Source organism: Onychostoma macrolepis, chromosome 09 (assembly GCF_012432095.1).
Source record: "Onychostoma macrolepis isolate SWU-2019 chromosome 09, ASM1243209v1, whole genome shotgun sequence".
In the NCBI taxonomy this organism is placed as follows: Eukaryota; Metazoa; Chordata; class Actinopteri; order Cypriniformes; family Cyprinidae; genus Onychostoma; species Onychostoma macrolepis.
In genome coordinates this window covers 7,668,372-7,691,332 of record NC_081163.1, presented here as the reverse complement: position 1 = coordinate 7,691,332, position 22,961 = coordinate 7,668,372, and the positions used below count along the sequence as shown (strand labels likewise).

General features: G+C 37.4%; 2 protein-coding genes across 3 annotated transcripts in view; both read right to left on the bottom strand.

Annotated features, from left to right (window-relative positions):
- Nucleotides 1-14,357, bottom strand: part of znf385b (zinc finger protein 385B) — a 139,128-nt gene extending 124,771 nt beyond the window's left edge. Inside the window, exon 1 of one of the 2 annotated variants that reach the window (XM_058786169.1) lies at nt 14,204-14,357. The gene's annotated coding sequence lies outside the window, so the exon portion shown is untranslated. The remainder of the gene's footprint in view (nt 1-14,203) is intronic. The other variant, XM_058786168.1, reaches the window with a different exon arrangement.
- Nucleotides 14,358-18,546: 4,189 nt separating this feature from the next.
- The window catches only part of cwc22 (CWC22 spliceosome associated protein homolog), a 57,346-nt gene continuing 52,931 nt past the window's right edge, over nt 18,547-22,961 (bottom strand). Inside the window, exon 21 of the mRNA XM_058786167.1 lies at nt 18,547-19,485. Within this exon, the coding sequence (XP_058642150.1) occupies nt 18,908-19,485 (578 nt within the window). The 3' untranslated portion in view covers nt 18,547-18,907. The remainder of the gene's footprint in view (nt 19,486-22,961) is intronic.

Below are 22,961 nucleotides of genomic sequence, written 5' to 3'. Positions count from 1 at the left end.
ATTATTAAATACATTTTTCTGCTTTCATGTTTTGCTTCAAAATAATTCATTAGATGCTATGTGAGTGGGGGGAAAAGCCAAAATTGGTCACCAGCATGTCTCTCTTTCTTTCTACTTTTCCATATTGAACTAATTAATGATCCAATCATTCAAGTCTGCAATTTAATTTAATCATTCATACTGAATCACAAATTGGTCTGAATGACTCATTGCGAATCAGTCAGATTTAGACATTTTCAAATGTCTTTTCTAGAAACCATAAACAAATTGGAATGGTCACTGAAAAGTGTTTGAACTCTGACACAGAGATAAATGCTCACAACACAGTGTTCTACTAGTAAGACAGCATGCCTGACAGATTCTTTGGCTGGAGGTGGAAATTTGCTTGGTCAGACTGACCACTAAATGACTCTGGCAGCGGAACATTTTTCAGATGGCACTAGTGTTTTTTTTGTTTGTCTGTTTTTTTTGGGGGGGTGAGAAAGAGATCAGGAGAAGGCGGCTGGATTTCTGAAGGAGTAAAGGTTTTCAGGTTCGACTCACCTTGCTGTGGGACATCCTAATGAACCTGGCCTGACTATACATGCCGTAAACCAAGATGACAGATAAATTATTAAAAAGGGTCCAAAGACAGGACAAAGTGGACATTTTATAAATAGACTTAAGTTGCGGCAATGTAAAGAGCCCAGAGGAGGGCAAACAATATTTAACCAAAAATTTTTATTTAAAGTTTATCTAGAAAAGAACATTAATGACTTGATTTAAGTCAATGCTGATTGGGCTGCAGATAATTTTTAACTAAGACAAATCAATTTTGCAACAAAAACAAAGAAGGGAGAAACTAAGTGGGAGAAAATGGGGGCAAAATGGAAAAAGGGGGCAAATTTGACCCTCAATTTTATTACACAATTACTCAACATTGCGAAATGAGCAATAAATAAATAAATGCTTTCTCTGTTATCAGATAATACACGGCCAAATCTCCTCAACTTTGTTTTCACAATATTTTACTAGGGGGTCAGGAATAGGGCATTTAATTATAGGATGAGGCATAGTGCAATATCATTCATATTTATGCACTGAAAAAGCAACTGGATTAGCAGTCATAACTGATTTACAATCATACCACACAGAGGGTAGGAAGAAAGGGGCTGAGAGTATTTTCAATATCATAACAGCACATGAAAAAAGGCCATGTTTGTCCGTACAGCTGCTGTGTATTGAGGATTTGGGATTTACCCGCATAATTATCTCCGAGTTAGTAATCCATCGCTGACCAATCATCTGAGAGATGGGGCTTACAAAGGCCGGCTGTTACCCTACTTGTGTGGCCCTTTATGCTATAATTTGTACCTACTATGCAATCAGATTACTCTTAATCTAAATGACTTGCGTCCTCGCTGGACAGATAATCTTTAAGCTTCATGTTCCAAGAATGAGTGAACATGGGACTCCACGTAAAATAAGCACGGCTGATGATAAAATAATAATTCAAATGCACTTCATTATTTATATCTTACAGTAGTAAAATCCCTCGAGGAGAATGATGATGCCTGATAAAAAAAATTTAATTCATGTGAACGACATCCAAAACCAGCAAAAATCTGGAGGAAAACTGAATCAGTATGGTCCCTTCTCTTCAGCAGAACTTTAAAATTGAAATTATAACTCATGCTAAGATACAATCAGGAAGAACTATCAGGAAGGGTGGTAAAGTAGGCTCAATTGCTATGGTTTCCTTTATAGGAGACGATTCATGAAAGATTAACCAGCAGCTTCTTACATCACATCCACAAACACCTGACAGTGAGAGAGAAGTGGTCCACTGAGGTGCAGCCCAGGGTCAGTGCAGAAGCTAATGCGGCTGATCATATTAAGGGCTTCCTCATAGACAGAATGACAGATAGAAAAACAGATAGAACAATAGACAGACAGACAGACAGAACAACAAAGACAGGATGATGGATAAAAAGAATGATCGACAGGCATACAGAGCGACAGACAAAATGACAAAGACAGAACAATAGACAGTCTGACAGAATGACAGACAGAATGATAGAAAGACAGAGAGACAGGCAAACTGAAAGACAGAAAGGCAGACAAAACAAACGATAGACAGGCAGACAGAACGACAGACAGAACAGACAGACAAAATGAACGATACCCAGAAAGACAGAATGATAGAAAGACAGACAGGCAGAACGACAGACCAGCAGACAGAATGACAGACAGACAGGCAAAATGAAAGACAGACAGACAGACAGAATGAACAAACAAAGAAACAGACAGAGCAATAGACAGGCAGACAGAATGATAGAAAGACAGACAGACAGAGAACAACAGACAGGATGACAAACAGACAGGCAAACAAAACGACAGACAACATGGTAGATGTTGAAGACTGAAAGAAAGAATAATAGACAGACAGATAGATAGGTAGGCCAATAGACAGACAGACAGAAGCCACAGTAATATGAATATAGCCAATGTGTGCTGATTGGCTGATGGCACTAGAGGAGCATGCACAGTCACAAACCTTTCAGTAGTGATTCTGCTCAGTGACATTACAGGCAGAAGACAGGGAAAAATATAGCCTATCTTGGCTTTCAACAGCCCCCAAAAGGGCCAGGCCCTGGTAAATCATCTGCTATATTAAAATAGTGATATAGGCTATAGCAGCGATTTATGTGCTGCTTGCAATTTTTATTTTATTTTATCAGATTGAATAATAACTTTTGAATGGCATTCAGCAGATAAAATGCTTTTTGCCACCTTATGGTGCAGTTACATCGTCTACCGGCAGGGGCTAACTGGATCATGCTAACCTCCAAACTTTGACCCCTTGATAGAATTGCATTAATTCTGCCTCCAGTGTGTGTATAAATTTGCGCTGAATGCTCTCTATTCAAACAGAGCGGGTCATTGACCCATGCAGCAGTTCTGATCTTTCGGTAGCTTTAAGAGATATTCTGCGTAAGGTCTTCTGCTTTGTGCGTTGGTATCAGGCGCTGCGGGTGTGAGTTACCTCTCTCACACTCTGGTGTCAATGTTGAAAGGATTAGAGGAGCCCTAATGTTTCCCATCTGTCACTGAGCCAAACCGTCCCTTGGTTCATCTGATCCGCAAGCTGCTTCCTTCCTCAAAATCACATTTAACAAATGACTTCTCGCTCTCTGATTAAAGTCTAGATTCTGTTTTAATCCACAGTCCATATATTATAAATATCGTACATTCTACGACAATATTTACCCAACTTTTAGTTCTGTTATCTTCCTTTTTTTTTTCTTTTTTTTTACACTTTCTGGGCCACATACGCATATTCCACCTGTGCAGACCTATAAAAAGACCCAACAGCTCTTCCAAAAACTACGTAGGCAGCATTTTAAGGCATCATGGGCACACACGTAACATGATTATGCTGCCTTGTAAGACATCTTCATTTGAACTCATTCTATGACAGCATGTGTCTAAGGCCCTAGGATTTCCGCAATGGAAAATATGGACAGAATCTCAGAGTCCAGTTATAAAAATAGAATTTACACTATAACATGGAATGTCACAGAAATTGAATGAAAATCAAAAGCAGGGTTATACAACAAACTAAATTCCAATATGGCCTAGTGTCTGTAATTATTAAAGCACAAAAAGACTGCGATTGAATATGAAGTCTGCATCTTCTGCATGTCTCTGTGTGAATTAGCAGCACAGTTTTGTCTACTGCACATACTCATGGTGTTTTCAGCATCTGCATCTCAGTATATGAGGAAAGTCCACATGAACTTCATCTCCAGAGCTACTCTGAAAGTTCACTTCACAAGCATTTCATGATTTTATTTGACAAAACTATTGTCATACACAACCCGAATTCCGGAAATGTTGGGGCGGTTTTTAAATTTGAATAAAATGAAAACTAAAAGAATTTCAAAATCACATGAGCCAATATAGAACATAGAGAACATAAATGTTTAAACTGAGAAATTTTACAATTTTATGCACAAAATGAGCTCATTTCAAATTTGATTGCTGCTACAGGTCTCAAAATAGTTGGGACGGGGGCATGTTTACCATGGTGTAGCATCTCTTCTTCTTTTCAAAACAGTTTGAAGACGTCTGGGCATCGAGGTTATGAGTTTCTGGAGTTTTGGTGTTGGAATTTGGTCCCATTCTTGCCTGGTATAGGTTTCCAGCTCCTGAAGAGTTTGTGGTCATCTTTGACGTATTTTTCATTTAATAATGCACCAAATGTTCTCTATAGGTGAAAGATCTGGACTGCTGGCAGGCCAAATTCAGCACCCAGACTCTTCTACTACGAAGCCATGCTGTTGTAATAGCTGCAGTATGTGGTTTTGCATTGTCCTGCTGAAAGGCCTTCCCTGAAATAGACGTCGTCTGGAGGGGAGCATATGTTGTTCTAAAACCTTTATATACCTTTCAGCATTCATAGTGCCTTCCAAAACATGCAAGCTGCCCATACCATATGCACTTATGCACCCCCATACCATCAGAGATGCTGGCTTTTGAAGTGAACGCTGATAACATACTGGTCTCCCTCCTCTTTAGCCCAGAGGACACGGCGTCTGTGATTTCCAACAAGAACGTCAAATTTGGACTCCTCTGACCATAGAACACTTTTCCACTTTGAAACAGTCCATTTTAAATGAGCCTTGGCCCACAGGACATGACGGCGCTTCTGGACCAGTGTTTCCCATACGTTGATTTATTTATATTGAGCCGCCACAATATCCACCACCCGCTGCCATCAGCTCCCACGTCTCACACACACACACACACGAGCGAGGCTTTTGCACAATATTTAGCAACTTTCAGACCCTTTTGGCAGCTTTTTTCCCATAAAAGGTACATACTGACAAACCTAGGGACTTGGAAGCTTGGAAGATGTCTCCAGTACTGCCCCATGAGCGCGAGGTCTGACTTTCCTGGCGCAGTGTCTCGGTGTCTGTTCTGAGCAGTGAGCGGCAGAGAAACAGCACATTCAGTTGGCCGTAACGCAGCAAAATCGTCAATAAATAATTTACAAAACAGCGTTTCCAAGCACCTGTCGCTTACTGACTGTTTGGACTTTTAAACATGAACATAATTTGGCTGTTAACATGCGCATAGTTTGTTACTCAGACGCAGGCAGTGGACCATGTTCACATATGGCTTCACTTTTGCATGATAGAGCTTTAGTTGGCATCTTCAGATGGCACGACAGTGGTTTCTGGAAGTATTCCTGGGCCCATTTAGTAATGTCAATGACAGAATCATGCCGATGAGTGATGCAGTGTCGTCCGAGGGCCCGAAGACCACGGGCATCCAACAAAGGTCTTAGGCCTTGTCCCTTACGCACAGAGATTTCTCCAGTTTCTCTGAATCTTTTGATGATGTTATGCACTGTAGATGATGAGATTTTACGTTGAGGAACGTTGTTTTTAAAGTATTCCACAATCGTTTTACGCACTCTTTCACAGATTGGAGAGCCTCTGCCCATCTTTACTTCTGAGAGACTCTGCCTTTTATAGAGACATCCCTTTTATAGCTAATCATGTTAAAGACCTGATGTCAATTAACTTAATTAGTTGCTAGATGTTGTCCCAGCTTAATCCTTTCAAAATTTCGTGCTTTTTCAGCCCTTTGTTGCCCCCGTGCCAACTTTTTTGGGACCTGTAGCAGGCAATCAAATTTGAAATGAGCTTATTTAGTGGATAAAAGTGTAAAATTTCTCAGTTTAAATTTTCTATTGTGAATAAAATATTGGCTCATGTGATTTGAAAGTCTTTTAGTTTTCACTTTATTCAAATTTAAAAAACGTCCCAATATTTCCGGAATTCGAGTTGTAATATAAACACAGAAACTCAACAACCTTCACAAGCTCTTCACAACAACCTGATAAAATAAAAGTTTGGTTTAATTTAAAGAAATTGCAACAGAAATACTTTACTATTGTACAGCAGACTTCTCAAATATAATTAAAACTTTACTATTTAAGGAATATTACAAATTTTTATTCTGTTTTCATTTTAAGAGGAAATCTCTGTTGAAAGAATGAAACTGCTACAATTTTGAATTAATTACATTTTAAAAGATTAATTAAATGTTAAATGTTTTATGCCTTTCATTAAAGTTTGATTGCCACTGATAATAAATTTGTATGAAATAAAACAGATTTCACAGGGCCCTAAGTGTTCTTCACAGACAAGGCAACCCTACAATGCATTACAAGCTTTAAAATAAGATTTTAAAAAGACACATAAAAATGTTGATTCTAAATATATTAGTGCTATCAAATGATTAAATCGCATCCAAAATATAGGTTTTTGTTTATGTGTGTTTACTGTGTATATTTATAATGTAGGCGCATATACACATATATATAAAAATACAAACATATGCATGTATATATTCAAGAAAAATATGTTATGTTTATATATTACATATATAATATAAAAATATATATATATATATATATATATATATATATATATATATATATATATATATATACACACACCGTACACATAAATATATTATGTAAACAAAAACTTTTATTTTGGATGTGATTAATCATTTGACAGCACTAAAATATATGTGAACCACATATATACTATATGCAAAAAAAAAAAAAAAAAAAAAATTCCAAATGTGGGTTATTGCCATAAGAAACATTTTGGGTTCTCCAAATAACCGTATAGGGAACCTTTAAAATAACCTCTTTTTTTTTCTTAATGTGAAGAACATTTTATCTAAAGAATTTCATATTCTAAAGATGAAATTCTTTTTAGATTATCCTTTTTCCACTATAAAGAATCTTTTTTGCATTGGGGATGTCAAATGGATGTCTTCATATAACCACAGATGCCAATAAAGAACCTTTATTTTCAAGAGTGTAGGAAGCAATGTGGCTAGTCTGTCTGGTGCTGGATCCTCTGTGATTGAGTTACATGCATACCATTATCTGGGATTAGGTACATTGTGAAATTCCAACATGAGCTACACTCATGACTTAAATCATTAATGCACATGTTGAAATATAAATAGAGAAGAGGGGCTTTTATCAGATTTTTGCAGGGTTACATTTAACCTGAGGCGATGCTAAATAAACCACTACAGTCAGGGCAGCTGTTACAGTTCAGTTCCTCTCTTAGGTCCATTACTCAGACCTGGATTTTAGCAGTGGGAGGAAGGTTCCATCCCACTAACCACAGCTGATTGACAGGAAATCTAAAGAACCTAGAAGTCCATGTGAGGACAGACACCTCGTGCCAGTAGCCAATCAAAAGGAAACCAGAGAAAGCCCAGTTGAAAGCCAAGAGTTTTAAGAGGCAGAGGCTGCAAGCAAACTGATTAGAGTTGAACTGAATTAGTGGATGCAGACTCAGCACTTACCTGAACTGCTTTCTTAAATGTTAGAAAAGAAAGGATCTAAATTTGATATCAAATTGTACAAATATGTAGAAGTAAATTTATACAGATATGTGTGGAGCAGTGAATACTGTGTAGGGACCCTGTGATTCAGAACACAGCCAAACAGTACGACTCAGCATTTGTCACCCGTTATGTAGCTCAAAGCGGTTTCTGGCCACTCTGTCCTCGCTTCCAGACTAGGACTGTAGGAGCAACTGATGTAAGCCATTTTGACATCAGTGTTACATCGTAGATATTGGGAAAATATAAAAAAAGATGACGGCTTCATATAAGCACTGACATTATTAGCACTGACTTCAACAGTTTAAGTGCGGAATAAACGGTTTGAATTAATTCAGTTACTGTCAGTCAAAGAGGTACGACTAAGAGTGTTAATTGATTTCTGTGTGCACCACAGTAAGAAGACTGCACCTCATTTTGCTGATGCAGAGTAACAGTTTCAGGTCTGTTGCTGAAGAGAATCTAATTGGATGCCACAGAGGGATCGTTTGAAATTGCTGACTCCTTTACCTTTAGATTTGAACTTTCTATTATTTTAAGTTATTTTCTTTTTATGATAGAGGGAGGAAACAATGGGAACAAAAAGTCAGCCACAAAAAGCACCACAGTTCACCATAAATCATAGTCAACAAAGTCAAAATTGACTAATGTATTGGTGCATGTGATACCATAAATCTCTCTCGTTACAAAACTTGCACTGTTTTATTTAAACTGAACTTAAATCTTAACTGAAACAACTCTTTTTTGGGGGTTGATATCACGAATCCCAAGAATACTTTTCAGTCTCTCCCTAAATACCTGGCTTTTACACTTTTCACAATCCAATCGGTGTCCTCAGATAAAATCGAGTCTCGCCTGCATTTTTTCTCAAAAATCCTGATTCTCTGTCAGATATATACATTTTGCGGCATCCATAGAACTTTTGAAGACACAATAGAAATGATCATGTAAAACCTGATTTATTTTAATCAGTCATTAAAATCTGTCATGTTAATTCACATGTGTGTTGTACAGTATTTCATAATGCAAAAGACACTGTAACTGTCTCTCTTTGGGAAATGTAATGTTATCTCAGTCCCTGTGCTGCTCTCTCTCACGGCACCCATCGCATCCGTCCCTTGTCATCGGCACGCGGTGTGATTTCTCACAGCTACATTACAAATATAAACGCACGTGACAAACGGGCTTTAACAAGCAGGAACTGGCCAATTTAGCAGCAGCTCGATGGGATCCCTACAGTAGCTCAGAATTTGACTCTTGAATGCAAGAACAAAATAAAATAGCTAACGAATAAAAGGCCGGGCCACAGGGAAAGCCAATGAAACATTCAGAGAGCAAATTATTTATACAGCCAACGCTATATCACGACCAATTCGTATGTATTTTACGAGGTGGCTAAATCGTACGACCTCACTCGTACGATTTTGTAGGATTTCTCTAAACCCCAGTGACGGGTAGGTTTAGGGCCGGGGTTAGGTGTAGGCCATTCGTACAAATTCATACGAATTGGCAACTCATAAAATACGTACGATTTAGCAAAAATTGTATGAATTTGTACGAGTGAGGTCGTACGAATTAGCCACCTCGTAAAATATGTACGAATTGCCATGAGATCGGGCTGATACAGTACAACAGTGATGCCCAAATTATTATTATTATTATTATTTTTTTGTGACCCCGGGTTACGGAAATATTTTCCCTCTTCATTTTCTGCAGAGGACGTAAATATATTTTTCTAATCCAGGAAACAAACCAGAAGGCTCTGAGATGAATTATAATATTTGATTAGAAGCAATATAATATATAATATAATGTTTTGCTTCACAATCTCAAAGTTCATGGTAGAACTTTCAAGATGGTCTTGAAAGGTTTAGAAATTATTGTTAAAACAAATTTCCCTCTGGAGAAAATAAACAAGACATTTATTTTTTTCAGGAACCATATTGTTGTTGTCTTCCCAATTGTGCAATCCCAATTATTTGATAAGTCTCTCAAAATGTCAGAAAAAAATACAGCAAGAGTGATTCATTACGCCCTTCCGAAGAGGAATATTTCCCCTCTCCTTCTTTCACCTTCCATCTTCATCCCTCCTGCTAATTACTAGAACTAGCTGACCTTCCCAATATCCTAGTTTCCCAGCTACGTTATCATTCGTTAAACTCCGCAGAGACGCAGGAGATGTGGAGGCAATTTATTTCTGCCCCATTCCATACCCGGCCAGGAGCAGCAGCCCCCTCCCGGGCTTTTCCGTCAGTAAAAATAAATGTAAGGTCAAAGGAGCTACGCACACAATGACGAAGGTATGCGTACATGCGTGTGTGTATACTGACAGTAATATGCATGCTAATTCAGGTCACGTCAGACGTCACGTCACAATTGCTTGTCACTCCACAGCAGTCGTGACCTTAACAGCAAATTAGTTTTTATATAATTTAGCTGGTAACAGACTCTCGGTAGTATCGCTCTACAATGACAAATGACTATTAAACCAACTGAGACATACGTTAATAGACATTACTGGGGTGCGGCGAGATGATGGCATATACTGCGTGGCAGTAGAAATGTGTCAGAATCTAGTGTGATAGAAAAATTTGTATCAAAAAACATGGAATAATGTCAAACAAAGTCAGTCGCGTCTCAAAAAACTTGAGGAAGAGCATTGGGTCATCCTAAGACTTTATACAGAGACATATGGTAGTATCAATGTGGAAACAAAAAAGGCCACAGAAATGCACTATAAAGATATTAAAATGTAAAGAGCCGATTAATGGTTTGAGTTTGTACTAGGTTAACCTAAATAATTTTACTAAAATATGAAATCATAACTAGCTCGCTTGTGCAGAACGTCTGCCTTTTTGGCTCGTGGATTACTTTCACGCATGATGGTGAGCTCCATAAATCACGGTAGACAGAATGGGACTAATTACCAGTCACCTATACAGGCATCTCACAGCTGCAGGGGGGACAAGCTATACCACAAAAGCAGCATTTATGGTGGCATCATGGCTTTTGTGCAACACGGAAAATATATCCAACCACAACAGAGTCCGTGTCTGGAGAAAAAATAAAATAAAACATGACGCAAACAATAACATTCATGTGGAGTATGAAACAAATTACTGAGAATGGCCCATGTGAGTTGTTTACTGTAAATAATGCACAATGTATGGTCTGCAACCAATACTGGGGAAATATGAGGAAACAACATTTTTCTGGAATTGTACGTGGGTGAGTTCTGCAACGCGGTTTCCAGTGATCATGACAACATGCCAACTATACGTTATTCATTTAACGAGAACATGTTGCCATTTACAGCCTGTTCTGTTGGCATAATATGATGTATTTCAGAGTAAAAAAACAGGATATTCAGTTTTAAAAAATACATGTGTGTTTTATGTTTTTGGAAGAAGACTCACCAAGGCTGCATTTATCTGAATACAGAAAAACAGTAATACTGTGAAATATTATTGCATTTTAAAAGAACTCCTTTCCATTTAAAAATACTGCAAAATGTAATTTATTCCTGTGATGCAAATCTGAATTTTCAGCAGTCATTACTCTAGTCTTCAGTGTCACATGATCATTCTAATATGCGGATTTGCTTTTGAAGAAACATTTCTTATTGTTATCAATGTTGAGAACAGTTGTGCTGCTTAATATTTTTGTGAATAGAAAGTTCACAAGAACAGCATTTATTTGAAACAGAAATTTTTGTAACATTATAAATGCCTTTATTGTCATTTTTGATCAATTTAATGCCTCCTTCCTTCCTTCCTATGTAAAAGCAGTCATTTATTTAAACAAAATATAAATAATAATCTTACTGACCCCAACTTATTAGGCTACATACTGTATGATAAAAGATGACAAAAAACAAACACTATTTTATTTTAAGTAATGTCAATCATGCACAATAAAACCCAGAACATGAAAAATTTATAGGGCCAAGTTTGGTTTCAGTTTGATACCCCTCCCCCAATTTTAAAAACTCATCTGATCTACGCAAATCACACAAATGAACTATTTTGGATTCAAAACAGCAAAGTTCGCCAAAAGGTGACAAGTTTGCTTCCCTGCTGCAGACACATATCACACTACAAGATGACACAAGCTGTTCAGTTCTCACCAATAAGCTCAATTCCTGCAGTAAACCTGTGAGTTACACATTAAAAATCTCAACCTTCCTTTCAAACAGATGACAGTGTATGAAGTAACATCATATTTATTCAAACAACCAATGACAGACAGGAGTAGCATTCGGGAAAACCACTTGAAAACAAACCACGTAGAATTTCTAGTGGCGCAGAAATGACACACTTCACCTTTAAGGAAATCTATGACGTTGTCGAGATATTCTTATTGACCTTGAATAACCCCAAAGCGCTCCGGCCTTTCATTTGAAGATATTGAAATTGGCAAGATGTTCTTGTTAACCTTGTATAGCCATTAGTAGAGGTGAGTAGGGTTAAATACTGTACAGACAAGTATTTTCTCTATGGATCTCAAATCAGGTCTTCTGTATAACCAGAAGCAGCATGATGTTGATTGAAATTTTATAAATGTGATTAACACAGATATTAAACGGCAGCAAAGACATGCTGTAACGCTGCCGTGCAGAAAGGAAACTCTTTGATTGTTCTCTCTACAAGTGGTACTACACACTTATTGAGCAAGCGAGTGCACATCACCAGCTCCTATATGAGTGCTCTGGGTTACAATTTTGTGCTGAGCTGAAGTACAATCTCAAAGTCGAATTAGACAGATCTCCTTACTTTCAAAAAAATGCATAGATCAGAGTTCCATAATACAATATTTCTGACTTATTAAACGTTCTAGAAACTCCTCCAAGAAGAAAGGATGTGTGGGAATAATGAAATGGAGAAGGAAGGAAGGAAGGGGAAAAATAAGCATGTGCGCTATACTATTGTGATAACACTTACTTATTATCGCTGTTGGTACATTTATCTTCAGGATGCCTAGAACAAAGGTGGGCTAATATTTGTTTATGAAAAGAGGTTCCAAAAAAAACCATTTCCCAAGGTGATTTGAGCCTACAATGTGTTTTGCTTTTCAAGGCATGACGCAACACTGCTGAACAAATTAGTCCTGATGAGGAAAGGACTTAAGTGCTCTATTAATTATGTACAGGTAGACCACGCTTCAGGGAGAATATGTGAGAAGCCACACCTTCTGCCTTATGTTCACATTACACGGAGAGAAAGAGAAAGAAAAAGAGAGAGCGCGCAACAACCCCACACAGAAACTGACTTAAAAGGTCAAAGCCTCTGGCTGCATTAAACTAAGCAAATTTTGCTTAGAAATCATGCATGAATGAAACTTTCGAACCAGCATGCAATCATATTCAGCTGGTCATTTTGTATTTCCATTTAGGACATTTCTAAAATATTTAAACTATTCAAATGAGTAAATGAACAAAGGTTGTCTGAACACACAAAGACCAGAGCTTAAATTCAGTATAAAGACCTTTAGGTTGCATATGTTATGAGGCCTACTGTAGAATTACAAATACGAGAGGATTATTTAGTCCAAGGACAAATGCAAAAACATGACATCAAACTGTGAAAGACGCTCAATCCCGTATTACTGGCGTACATGCATTTCCATTTCACTGTCACTATCCTAACTTGTCTGTTCTATTTTGCCCCATTTCCATCAATATACATAAAAACAGCTATATATATATATATATATATATATATATATATATATATATATATATATATATATATATATATATATATATATATATTTTTTTTTTTTTTTTTTAATAATTGTTTATTTTATTTATTTTTGTATTTATTTAATTGTCTATTTATAATATTGTTTTATTAATATTAAATTAATAATATTTTAGTATTTTGTTATTATTATTTAACTAAATGTTTTTCTCAACTAATAAAAGGTGGCAAGCCAAAAACAGATGCAAGATCACGAATGTTGAAACCAGTTTATCAAGTCAACGAGTTCAGTTTGATTCGTGAACGAATCCTTTACAGTAGGCTACATTGGATTTATCAATTGGCGATTAATTGAGAAGATCCGATTCAAACGAATCATTTATTCATCAATCGGACATTCTATTTCCCAAATGACAAGGACGCAATTCAAGATTATCACTGAATAACAACTTAAATTGTTTGTCAGGCAAACCATCATGTCTTATGAAAACCTGGAATATAGAATACGAGTCATATGGACTACTGGATTACATTACAGAACATTCTTCAGCAAAAGAAAGGAAGTAATTTTGAACTGTATGATGATGAGTAAATCGTGATAGTCTTTTGTTTTATAAGTGAACTATCCCTTTAAGTTTAATAAATGACTGTTCTATGGATAAACTGTCTCAAAACCTTATTCGCTACCAGCGTAAACTTTTTTGTTTGTTTTTATTGCCATCACCAGCGCGTCAGCTGAGATGCACTACGCCTATGATGCCTTGAATGACAACAGCTTTGACGCTGAATTAGAAAGCGGCGCGAACAGGTAACGTTAAGGTGAAAGTGTTTGCCAAAGTTGTTAATGAAATATGCGCTCTGGTTATGCAAAGAGACTCCAAAAACGTTGAAGAAAGACGCGACTGTTAATCTAATACATTAATAAATCACACACAGGGGATGGATTATCAAATGCTGGCTTGATGCTTCAAGTTGCTGTCTTTCTCTCACTAAAATGAAGTTGTGGTAGACTGAGCGGTTGTCAGTATTAAAGCTGTCAAAAACGCATTTGCATATGAATTCTCCAGAGGTTCACTTACCTGAACAGCCGAGGTTTGCCGGTAAACTTGAACAGACTTAGCGTCACTCTGTGTTGCAGGTTGCACGGCGCACACGGACTGTGAGGCGATGCGCCGCGTCCTGACTCAAGTTTACGAATCCTACTATGGCGATGGCTACCGGAGTATTATTCATGACACAAGCCTTCGCCATTGGCAGGTTACTAAACAACGTCAACCTCAACTGATTAATATTCACCACTGGCATTTCGCGATTGGAGAGTTAACTAGAACGTCAGCGTGAAGTCATTAATATTCACAAAGTGAGCCTACGCTATTGGATGGCAGCCACACGACGTCAGCACGGCGTGAGTAATATTCATAAACTGAAACTTCGCCATAGTATTGAAATAGAATTGGTGATTTCGCGTTAGAAATCATCACGCATGCTCATCCCGATACCTCAGGGGCAGCGCTACCTGAGAGCACATACTGTATGCCCTACTTTCACTGTCTGTACACTGCCTTCCTCTCATTCTCCCTATGGGAAGCAATCATTTTGCAATTATATGCCAATAAATAAATAAATTATTTTTTTTTACTTCTTGTAAATTAAGTCTTTGTTGAGCAAATATTGTTGGTTTATCATTTTTGTGTCTCAAGGGAAATAAACATAAAAATAAAAACAATAGAAAATGTGAAACCTTTTTAATTCCACAAAATACTGGCCTTGTGATTTTTAAAGTACATTTCCAGAAGATTTTTAATACTCTATTAGACCAATAATGTATTTAAAGTGTGCAAGCTAAATGCAAGAAAAAAAACTTTATATTGGGATATATATTTGGATATTACTATGCCTTTACTATTTAATACCATTCTAACAAGATTAAACAAAATGTAAGATAAAGTGATCAATGAAAATAACAACTAAAGCCTTAAAAATAAAAAATAAATAATAAATAAATACACTACCCTTTTTGTGAACTATTTTCTCTCTCTCTCCATGGAAGGACAGCTGGGAATGTTATCCTGGGCCCATCCATAAACAATTGTCCTGCTTACGTGAATTTAAGCAATGGTCCTGGGCATGATGTATGAAGTTTCAGATTTAAAATAAGAATTTATCAAAATTTTGCTCTATTTCACCAGATGGAAAGATCTGGATAGAGGAACCTTTGAACATCTGCAACCCAAGAATTCCCTAATAAAACCAATGGCTCTCTTTCTTTAAGTGGGGGCAGCTTAAGTTGGACTTCAGTAAACAAGGTTTGAATGATGTTTAAGATGTCTGCTGCGGCGAGACGGTCTGCCAGAACGTATAGACCCCTAATTGCACGCTACAGTAATAGTGATCTACAAAAATTCTATTTTAGAATTTAAAAACAGGGTATAAGGAAGCACCCACACTGAACTCCACCCGTTCATTCACTTCCTGTGGTGACGTTGGGCAGAGCTTCCATTCATAGAGATATTTTATTTCCAGGCATTCACAGTACTGCCCATTCTCACACTGACAGCATGAGTATGAAACACACGGGCCACATTTTTCAGCAGGATGTCTGTGGCAGCAGGAGGTAGATGAGAGTGGTAGGTGTAAATTCATTTTTTTCCATTAATAATCTTAAATAAAAACATGCATGCACAGATATTAAAGAAATAGTTCACCCAAAAATGAAAAACTGCTGACAATTTACTCAGCCTCAGGCCACCCAATATGTAGATGAGTTTTGGTTTTTCAACAGACTTGGAGGAATTCGACATTGCTCACCAATGGATCCTCTGCAGTGAATGGGTGCCGTCAGAATGAGAGTCCAAACAGCTGAGAAAAACATCACACTAATCCACAACTAATCCATCAAGAGGTTTGAACTTTTAGCCAACATATTTGTTTAGAACTCTCTTGGACTGTTTTTGCTTGTAAATAGTGCTTGATATGTGCATACTCTTCTCCTGATTCAGAAAAGATGACTTTTACTGGAGAAAACAGTATTATAGATAGAGGACTCGCATATTAGCCAGAAGCAGTGGTTTGAAGTTAAAAAGCATCTGGACAGATGGACTGAAGTCATGAGGATTGTTGTGATGTTTTTATCAACTGTTTGCACTCTCATTCTGACGGCACCCATTCACTGCAGAGGATCCAGCAAGTGATAAAATTTCTCCAAATCGGTTGCTCCAATAAAGCAACAACTGCAACTCATCTACTGTACATCTTAGATGGCCTGAGGGTGACTAAATCGTCAGCAGATTTTAAGTTTTTGAGTGAACTATTCCTTTACATGGATGCGTGAATCTTAAGTACATCAGACGCTGGTATCAAGTCTATCTCACGAGTCTCAGGATTGAGTAAGGTCTGATGAAAGCTGCTATTTCCACATCTCTGAATGTAATCAACTATCTCACCTCATTTCACAGCCTATAATAACCACAATAATGCATTTATGAATAAATGCTGACTTAACTGACACCAACAGAAAGAGATCAGATGCATATATGCACAAAAACCAAACGTTCTGCAATAAAGACCACATGGAGCAAAGTGAATCTTGAGTCAGGCATGCAAATTGGCAGTTAGCTGTGAGTGGAAGGGGTGCGCTTACAAAAATGTCTCGTGATACCAAAGTGCAAAATTCCTGCAGAGATTCTGGTGACAGAGAAGGAGCTTTTCCAGAAGTGACTGACAGTGTGGTGTCGAAGGAGTTGGAAATAACAGGTCTATCTCTTGCTCCGCTGATAATGAAACGGGCAAGCTTTCCCTCCAGAGCACTCTTCTGCTTCTCTTGTAGAGAGAATCAAGTTCTTGTACTCTGATACTGTCAAGAGCAGAAACCAATGATAAAAAAGACATTCAAGTGAAGAAACAAGAAAATCATTAATTATTAATCTTATAGAGCCACTTGAGTATAATGCAGATTGTTATTCTCTCTTTAAAAAATGCTCACATGAACATGTCTGGGGCATATTTCTCCCAAAAATCAAAAGATAGATATAAGAAATTATCATTTACTTATAGAAAACAAAGCTCGTTTTACATCCATTATTATTATTTTTTAATTACATTTATTTTTATGTAAATTAAGCATACTTCCCCCCCCAGTTCTCACCATAATGTCCAAGAAAATCATAATCAATACTCCACAAATATTTTTATTTTATATATTGATGTATCAAAATTGCATTACAGCAATTCATTTATTATATAAATTATCATATTATAAATCAATTATATAAATAAAAACTATATATATATATATATATATATACACACACACACACACACACAAATGACATTGTATAATTAAATTCACTATATATTTATGTACCATATATAGTATATTATATATATGGAGAAAAGTAAAAGTGACCTGAATATGTTTTTGTATATCATACAGCAAACCTGGGATCCTTCCTCTCTGAATTGACTGGCAGCTCTCTATTGATGACCTTTAATTCATATGCGTTTCGCTGCTTTACAATCCCAGTGGGCTTGTCCTGCATCCCATTAACATCGGCTACAAAGAAAAGGGCTGTTACTATCTCGGGCTTCACTTATGCAGTCTAGGCTCAGTTACCCCTGAAGGTCACGGCAGATGTGAATCATATAAGGCAGCACAGCAGAAAACAGCAAAAGCAAAGTAGCTTCATGTCCAATGCCGGCGTGCTGACTGAAACACTGCAATGAAGTTTCAGTGCATCTGAAATTAGATGTGACAGAATTCGCATGTGGTGCATTACACTAGGCGCAACACCGAACAGATTGTGTACCACAGACATAAACCCCTTGTTTTTCATTTGTAATATTAAAATCAGAACAGTTAGTGGTGGGTGAAATACTGAAACTTATGCATATCTTGATAACCATCATTAAACGGGTACCAAGATATAAATATGACAGTTTTCATTCAAAAGCAATATTTTCTTTCTATAAACATTTCCAAGTGAATCTGCAAATTGAATCTTTCCTTGGAAACCTTGGAAATACCATATTTGCGTAGGGATGCACGGATATTAAAAATTGAACATCAAAGCTGATTATCAAAAATATTAAGTGGCACAACTCCTTTCAACATTGATAAGAAATGTTTCTTAATCAGCATTTTAGAATAATTTCTGAAGGATCATGAGACACCAAATACTGGAGTAATGACTAATATTATCATAAAATTACTGTTTTTACTGTATTTTTGAGCAAATAAATAAAATAAAAATAAAATAATATTCCAAATATTTAAAAAAATATATCAAAAAATATCAAAAAAAAAATTCTTACTGACCCCAGTCTTTTGAACAGACATTTATATATTTTATATTGCTAGCAAAATCATCACAATACATCTTTAATATTTTCCTAACTAGTTTGAATCAACTGCGGCTTTAATAATCACAGTGAACCTTTTAAATTTATAGCAAATGTCATCTTTAATCTTGCTTTTCCCAATTACTTCCAAAACAACAGCAAAAATACTATTGGGCAAGGATACATAAAATACAAAATGCCCCCGACAATATGAACACAGCCTTGTTTAACCGCTAAAATTGTTCAGGAACAGCTTACACAGCATCTGTGCATGTACGGTACATTTCCACAAGAGTCCTTTCAACGACTGCTCAAAAAAATCATTATGTTTTACTGTATAACAACACAGAGGCTAAGCAAAAGCACAAGGGTGAAAGCCACAGTGAACGAGAAACGGCTCAAAACTGGTACGATATCATGATCTTATTCCGTCTTCCTTCAGGTGGCTATCTGTGTCTCCTCGGTGAGCTATCCCTGCTCCTCTCGTCTTTCCTCCTGGACTCTTTGTATCTGTCAGAATGCCTGTTCTCTTTGTCCGCCCTCTCCAAGCCGTTCTTGTACGACTCCCTGGAGTCGATCTCTTTGTGGCTCCTCTCTCGTGACTTTGACCTGTCCCGGCTCCGCCGCAGAGGCTCCTTCTCTCTGCTTCTGCGTCTATCTTTGTCCTTGTCCGCTCGGGAGTTTTTGCCGTCGTCCTTGTGCCTGCGTGAATCCAGCTGTCTGTCCTCATGGTCTGGAGCGTGCCTGTGGTGCTGCTGCTCTTTATGTCCTCTCCCGCGTTCAGGTTCTCCTCGCTGTCGAGCGGGGGGCAACTCGTCCTCGTGTCCCCGGCGGCGAGAATCTCTCTGGTGCTTGTCAGTTCCGCGGCGGTCCTCATTGCTGCCATCTTGCCGCCGGTTCTCGTGTTTTTTGCTGGGCCGCTCCTCCAGAGGAGACCGCTGGATTGCTGCCTTACTGGACCTCTTCTTTTCCTTGTTCTTGTCCTTTTTTTTGCTTGAGGCCTTCTTACGCCTTGAGTCAGAGCCTGTGAAGGGAAAGAAGAATTTCGTAAGGTTTCAGAAGAACCAAACATAAATCTGGAATTCTGGTTCTGGTTGCACTTTTGCAATTATACCTTATGCCTTAGAAGCCATTCACACAGAACTCATTCTTCCGTTCTAATGCACTACTTTTCTAACGTTTTTCTATGTAAACACGCACTACACAACGTGTATGACTGTTGCGCTCATATCTTGCGTCTTTTTCAGTGTCTTGCACATGAGTGCCACATTCTTAAGACACTGTGTCAAGTTAAACGAATTTTAACTTTTACATGCATTAGTACTCAATGTCTGTTCCAAAACAATGGACCGATCAGAAGACCCCAGAGGTGGGGTAAGTGTTGCGAGCTTTTGCTTATAGTAGCAAGTTGGCGTGGCAATTGACCCTTTGCAAAAACCCGCCCTCCTTAGTTAATGTTGCTATGTCCGACAAGCCATGCCGCTCTCACGCTACATATCATGTTGCAGAGCAAAGAAGAAACTAACCAACAGACAACACAGAGCAGGTTACTTTAGGTATGAAACAAGGTCACAGCTTTAAAATTGTCATTTTTTAAGGAATTCAAACAATAAATACTGTTTTGTAGCTCTTTCATGTGTTGTGACAGATCACTGTATTGCCTTAATAGACTTTGCGTATTTACTTAAAGCATGAAATAAACAAGAATGAACATCAGAATTAGGGCTGCTCGATTAATCGAAATGAAAACGCAATCGCAATTAGGCAAAAGCTGTGATTATCATGCGCATCTTGTCAGTGAAGCACGGTTCTGTGATCAGTAGTAAATCTCCATCCGAAGGCCAGAGGGCGCTCTCGCGCTGAAACTCCAAATACACCCCGAAGAAGAAACTCAGGAAATGCCTATCGCTGCAACTGAATAACAGAAGATTTAACTGCTATCATTGATTCAATGTGACTAATAAACAAAGGACTACGACAATATATGATTTATCTGAGTTCATTATAATTGTTATAATAAAGTATATAATAATGCAATGCTAATCGACACAGTATTCTAAGCAGTGATAAAATCTATGAAATATGTTTGTGTGCCTTATTCTGTGTAAGAATCCACATCATCTCACAGAAGGATTTATTTCAAACATTCGACTGATGTTATGAAGTGAGTTTGGAGTAAAAACATGTTATTAAATATGGTATTTTCATGTGCTTTCAGATGGAGCAGCATTTGTTATTACACAGAGCAATAGTTCACTGAGAAGCTACGCAAACAGCTGTCATTATCGCAGAACGTTTTCTTTGATTTTATAAATCGGTCTGCGATTATGAATGCTATATTGTGTAGCTTGTCAGCTTGTAGCTTGTGTAGCTTGTAGGCTCTGTGTTTTAAATGCTGTTCCATCTGAAAGCACGTGATGGAGATTTACTACTGATTACAGAACCGGCTTTACTGACATGATGCGCATGACAATCGTTTTTGATTAATCGAGCAGCCCTAATCACAATGTATTTCATTTCAACGCCAATACACAGAATTTTTCAAGTTTAAGTCCACCGAAGTTAATCTACTCTCCTGTCTGATTTGTTTGTCTCGCAAGATGATGGATTCACCGTTATTACTGGTCAGATCACCGGTCTATCAAGCTCTTCGAGAACAGTCAATTGGTTTATTTGACGGCAACATGGAGGAGGCATTTTGTGCTGTGTTTTTTTTAAACCACTCATTTTTACGTGTTTTTAGATGCAAAGACACTTTCTGTGTGAACGGTCCCTTAAAGTCGCGATGCAACTTTAATAGCGACAGATCTTTTCCTCCATATTTTCCATTTCTGATTCCACTTTTGTGATTACACACTGCCCTTAAAGTTATGATGTAACAATAACAAACAGATCTTTTGCATTTTTACATTGTGTGACATTCATCTGATTGAAATGGATTATCGCAAAGAAAAAAATATTGGGGGGGACTTGATTATACGCATTAGTTTTTGATTGGATAGAAGCAGATCTGAATGCGAGCTTGCAGCAGATTGTAAGAAAGGTTTTTATGGACGAAATGATTGGACAAGCATGGTGTATGTCAACAGAGAGAAGTCTGTTGTTTGACAGGAAGTTTAAAAACTCAAACTTTGATTCAAATTTACAGGTAAAAAAAAAAAAAAAAGATTCAATAAAAAGTAGCATGGATAAACTGTTCTCACAGTATGATCAGTAACATGCATTTAAAATGGGTGAATTTCCATATCATACTGACTTTAAGTACACAACACAGTTGACAGTTCAAAACAACTCTCTGTGAGTGAGTCATGAAATGATTTGATCATTTAAGACTGTTGTGTTTTTAACTGATCAACTCCGAGTCATTTTTACGACGAGCGGTGTGAGAGATCTGATGAACCCTACAGCACTCAATCTGGCCTATTTCAATAAACCCTGTAGGATCAAACCACTAACTTGTTTACACAGGCAAAAATGAGCAGCGTTAAATATGTTTGCACATGCACACATTTGAGGGAACTGTTAGAGAACGGGAAGTATGTCTTCCTTGAAAAGCAGCATTAAACATCAATTAACAATCATTAAATGGTAGCAGAGGAGATGACAGAGGCCTGACATCACATCTTTTCTAAAAATGTAACTTCATTAACAGCCTCGAGAACAAATTACTGCACTTGAATGGCTGCAGCTCACAGACTCCTGTCAGAATCTGCCTGTTCTCAAATCTAATTATAATCACTTTTTACACAGTGCTGAAACCACAAAAAGTGTCTATTTGCATGCAGATTGGGAGGGGAAGTGTTTATAACAGTGTTTGTCATCACGCCTTGATTCAAAACAAGCTATTTATGAACAATTTCTGGCTGGGATGAATATATTTCTGCCCTGGAAATTCGATCTATTAAACAAATCAAGGTTTTGCCCTATTAATCAATCAATCTATGACTTTCATGTTATATAGACTGTACTCATGAACCCCCCCTTCCAAAAAAAAATCATATTGGTTTCTAGGCCTGGAAACATTAAAAATGCTCAGATTTGTACAGATTTTCCATTATTGCAGAGATCCTAAATAGCTGAAACTTAAAGGAAATTCTTGACAACGGAATTAGAAAGCCAGTTTTGGCAAAATTTGAGAATGTATGTGATGGGATCTACAAAGTGGACACTCTGTCCTGAAGTGCAGGCTGATGAGTGACCTGTAGCTCAGGAAGGGAGGGGGAACACACTCAATAACAAGCAGAATAATTAAGGAAGAAAAACAAACACAAACACAAAACAGATCTCACGTCAAGTCCAGACATGAATGGCGTGAACAATTAGGCACCAGGCCAATGGCCACACTTTCTTTCACACTTAATGAGGTTTTAAAGTTATGATGGAAAACAGGATTGTCTCTGCTCTTGTTCAATACAACGGTTTAGTCTACAAAGCAGACACAATGTAACATCAACAATCCAAATCTTTCCATTCAATCTAAACCATAAAAATGGGACATTT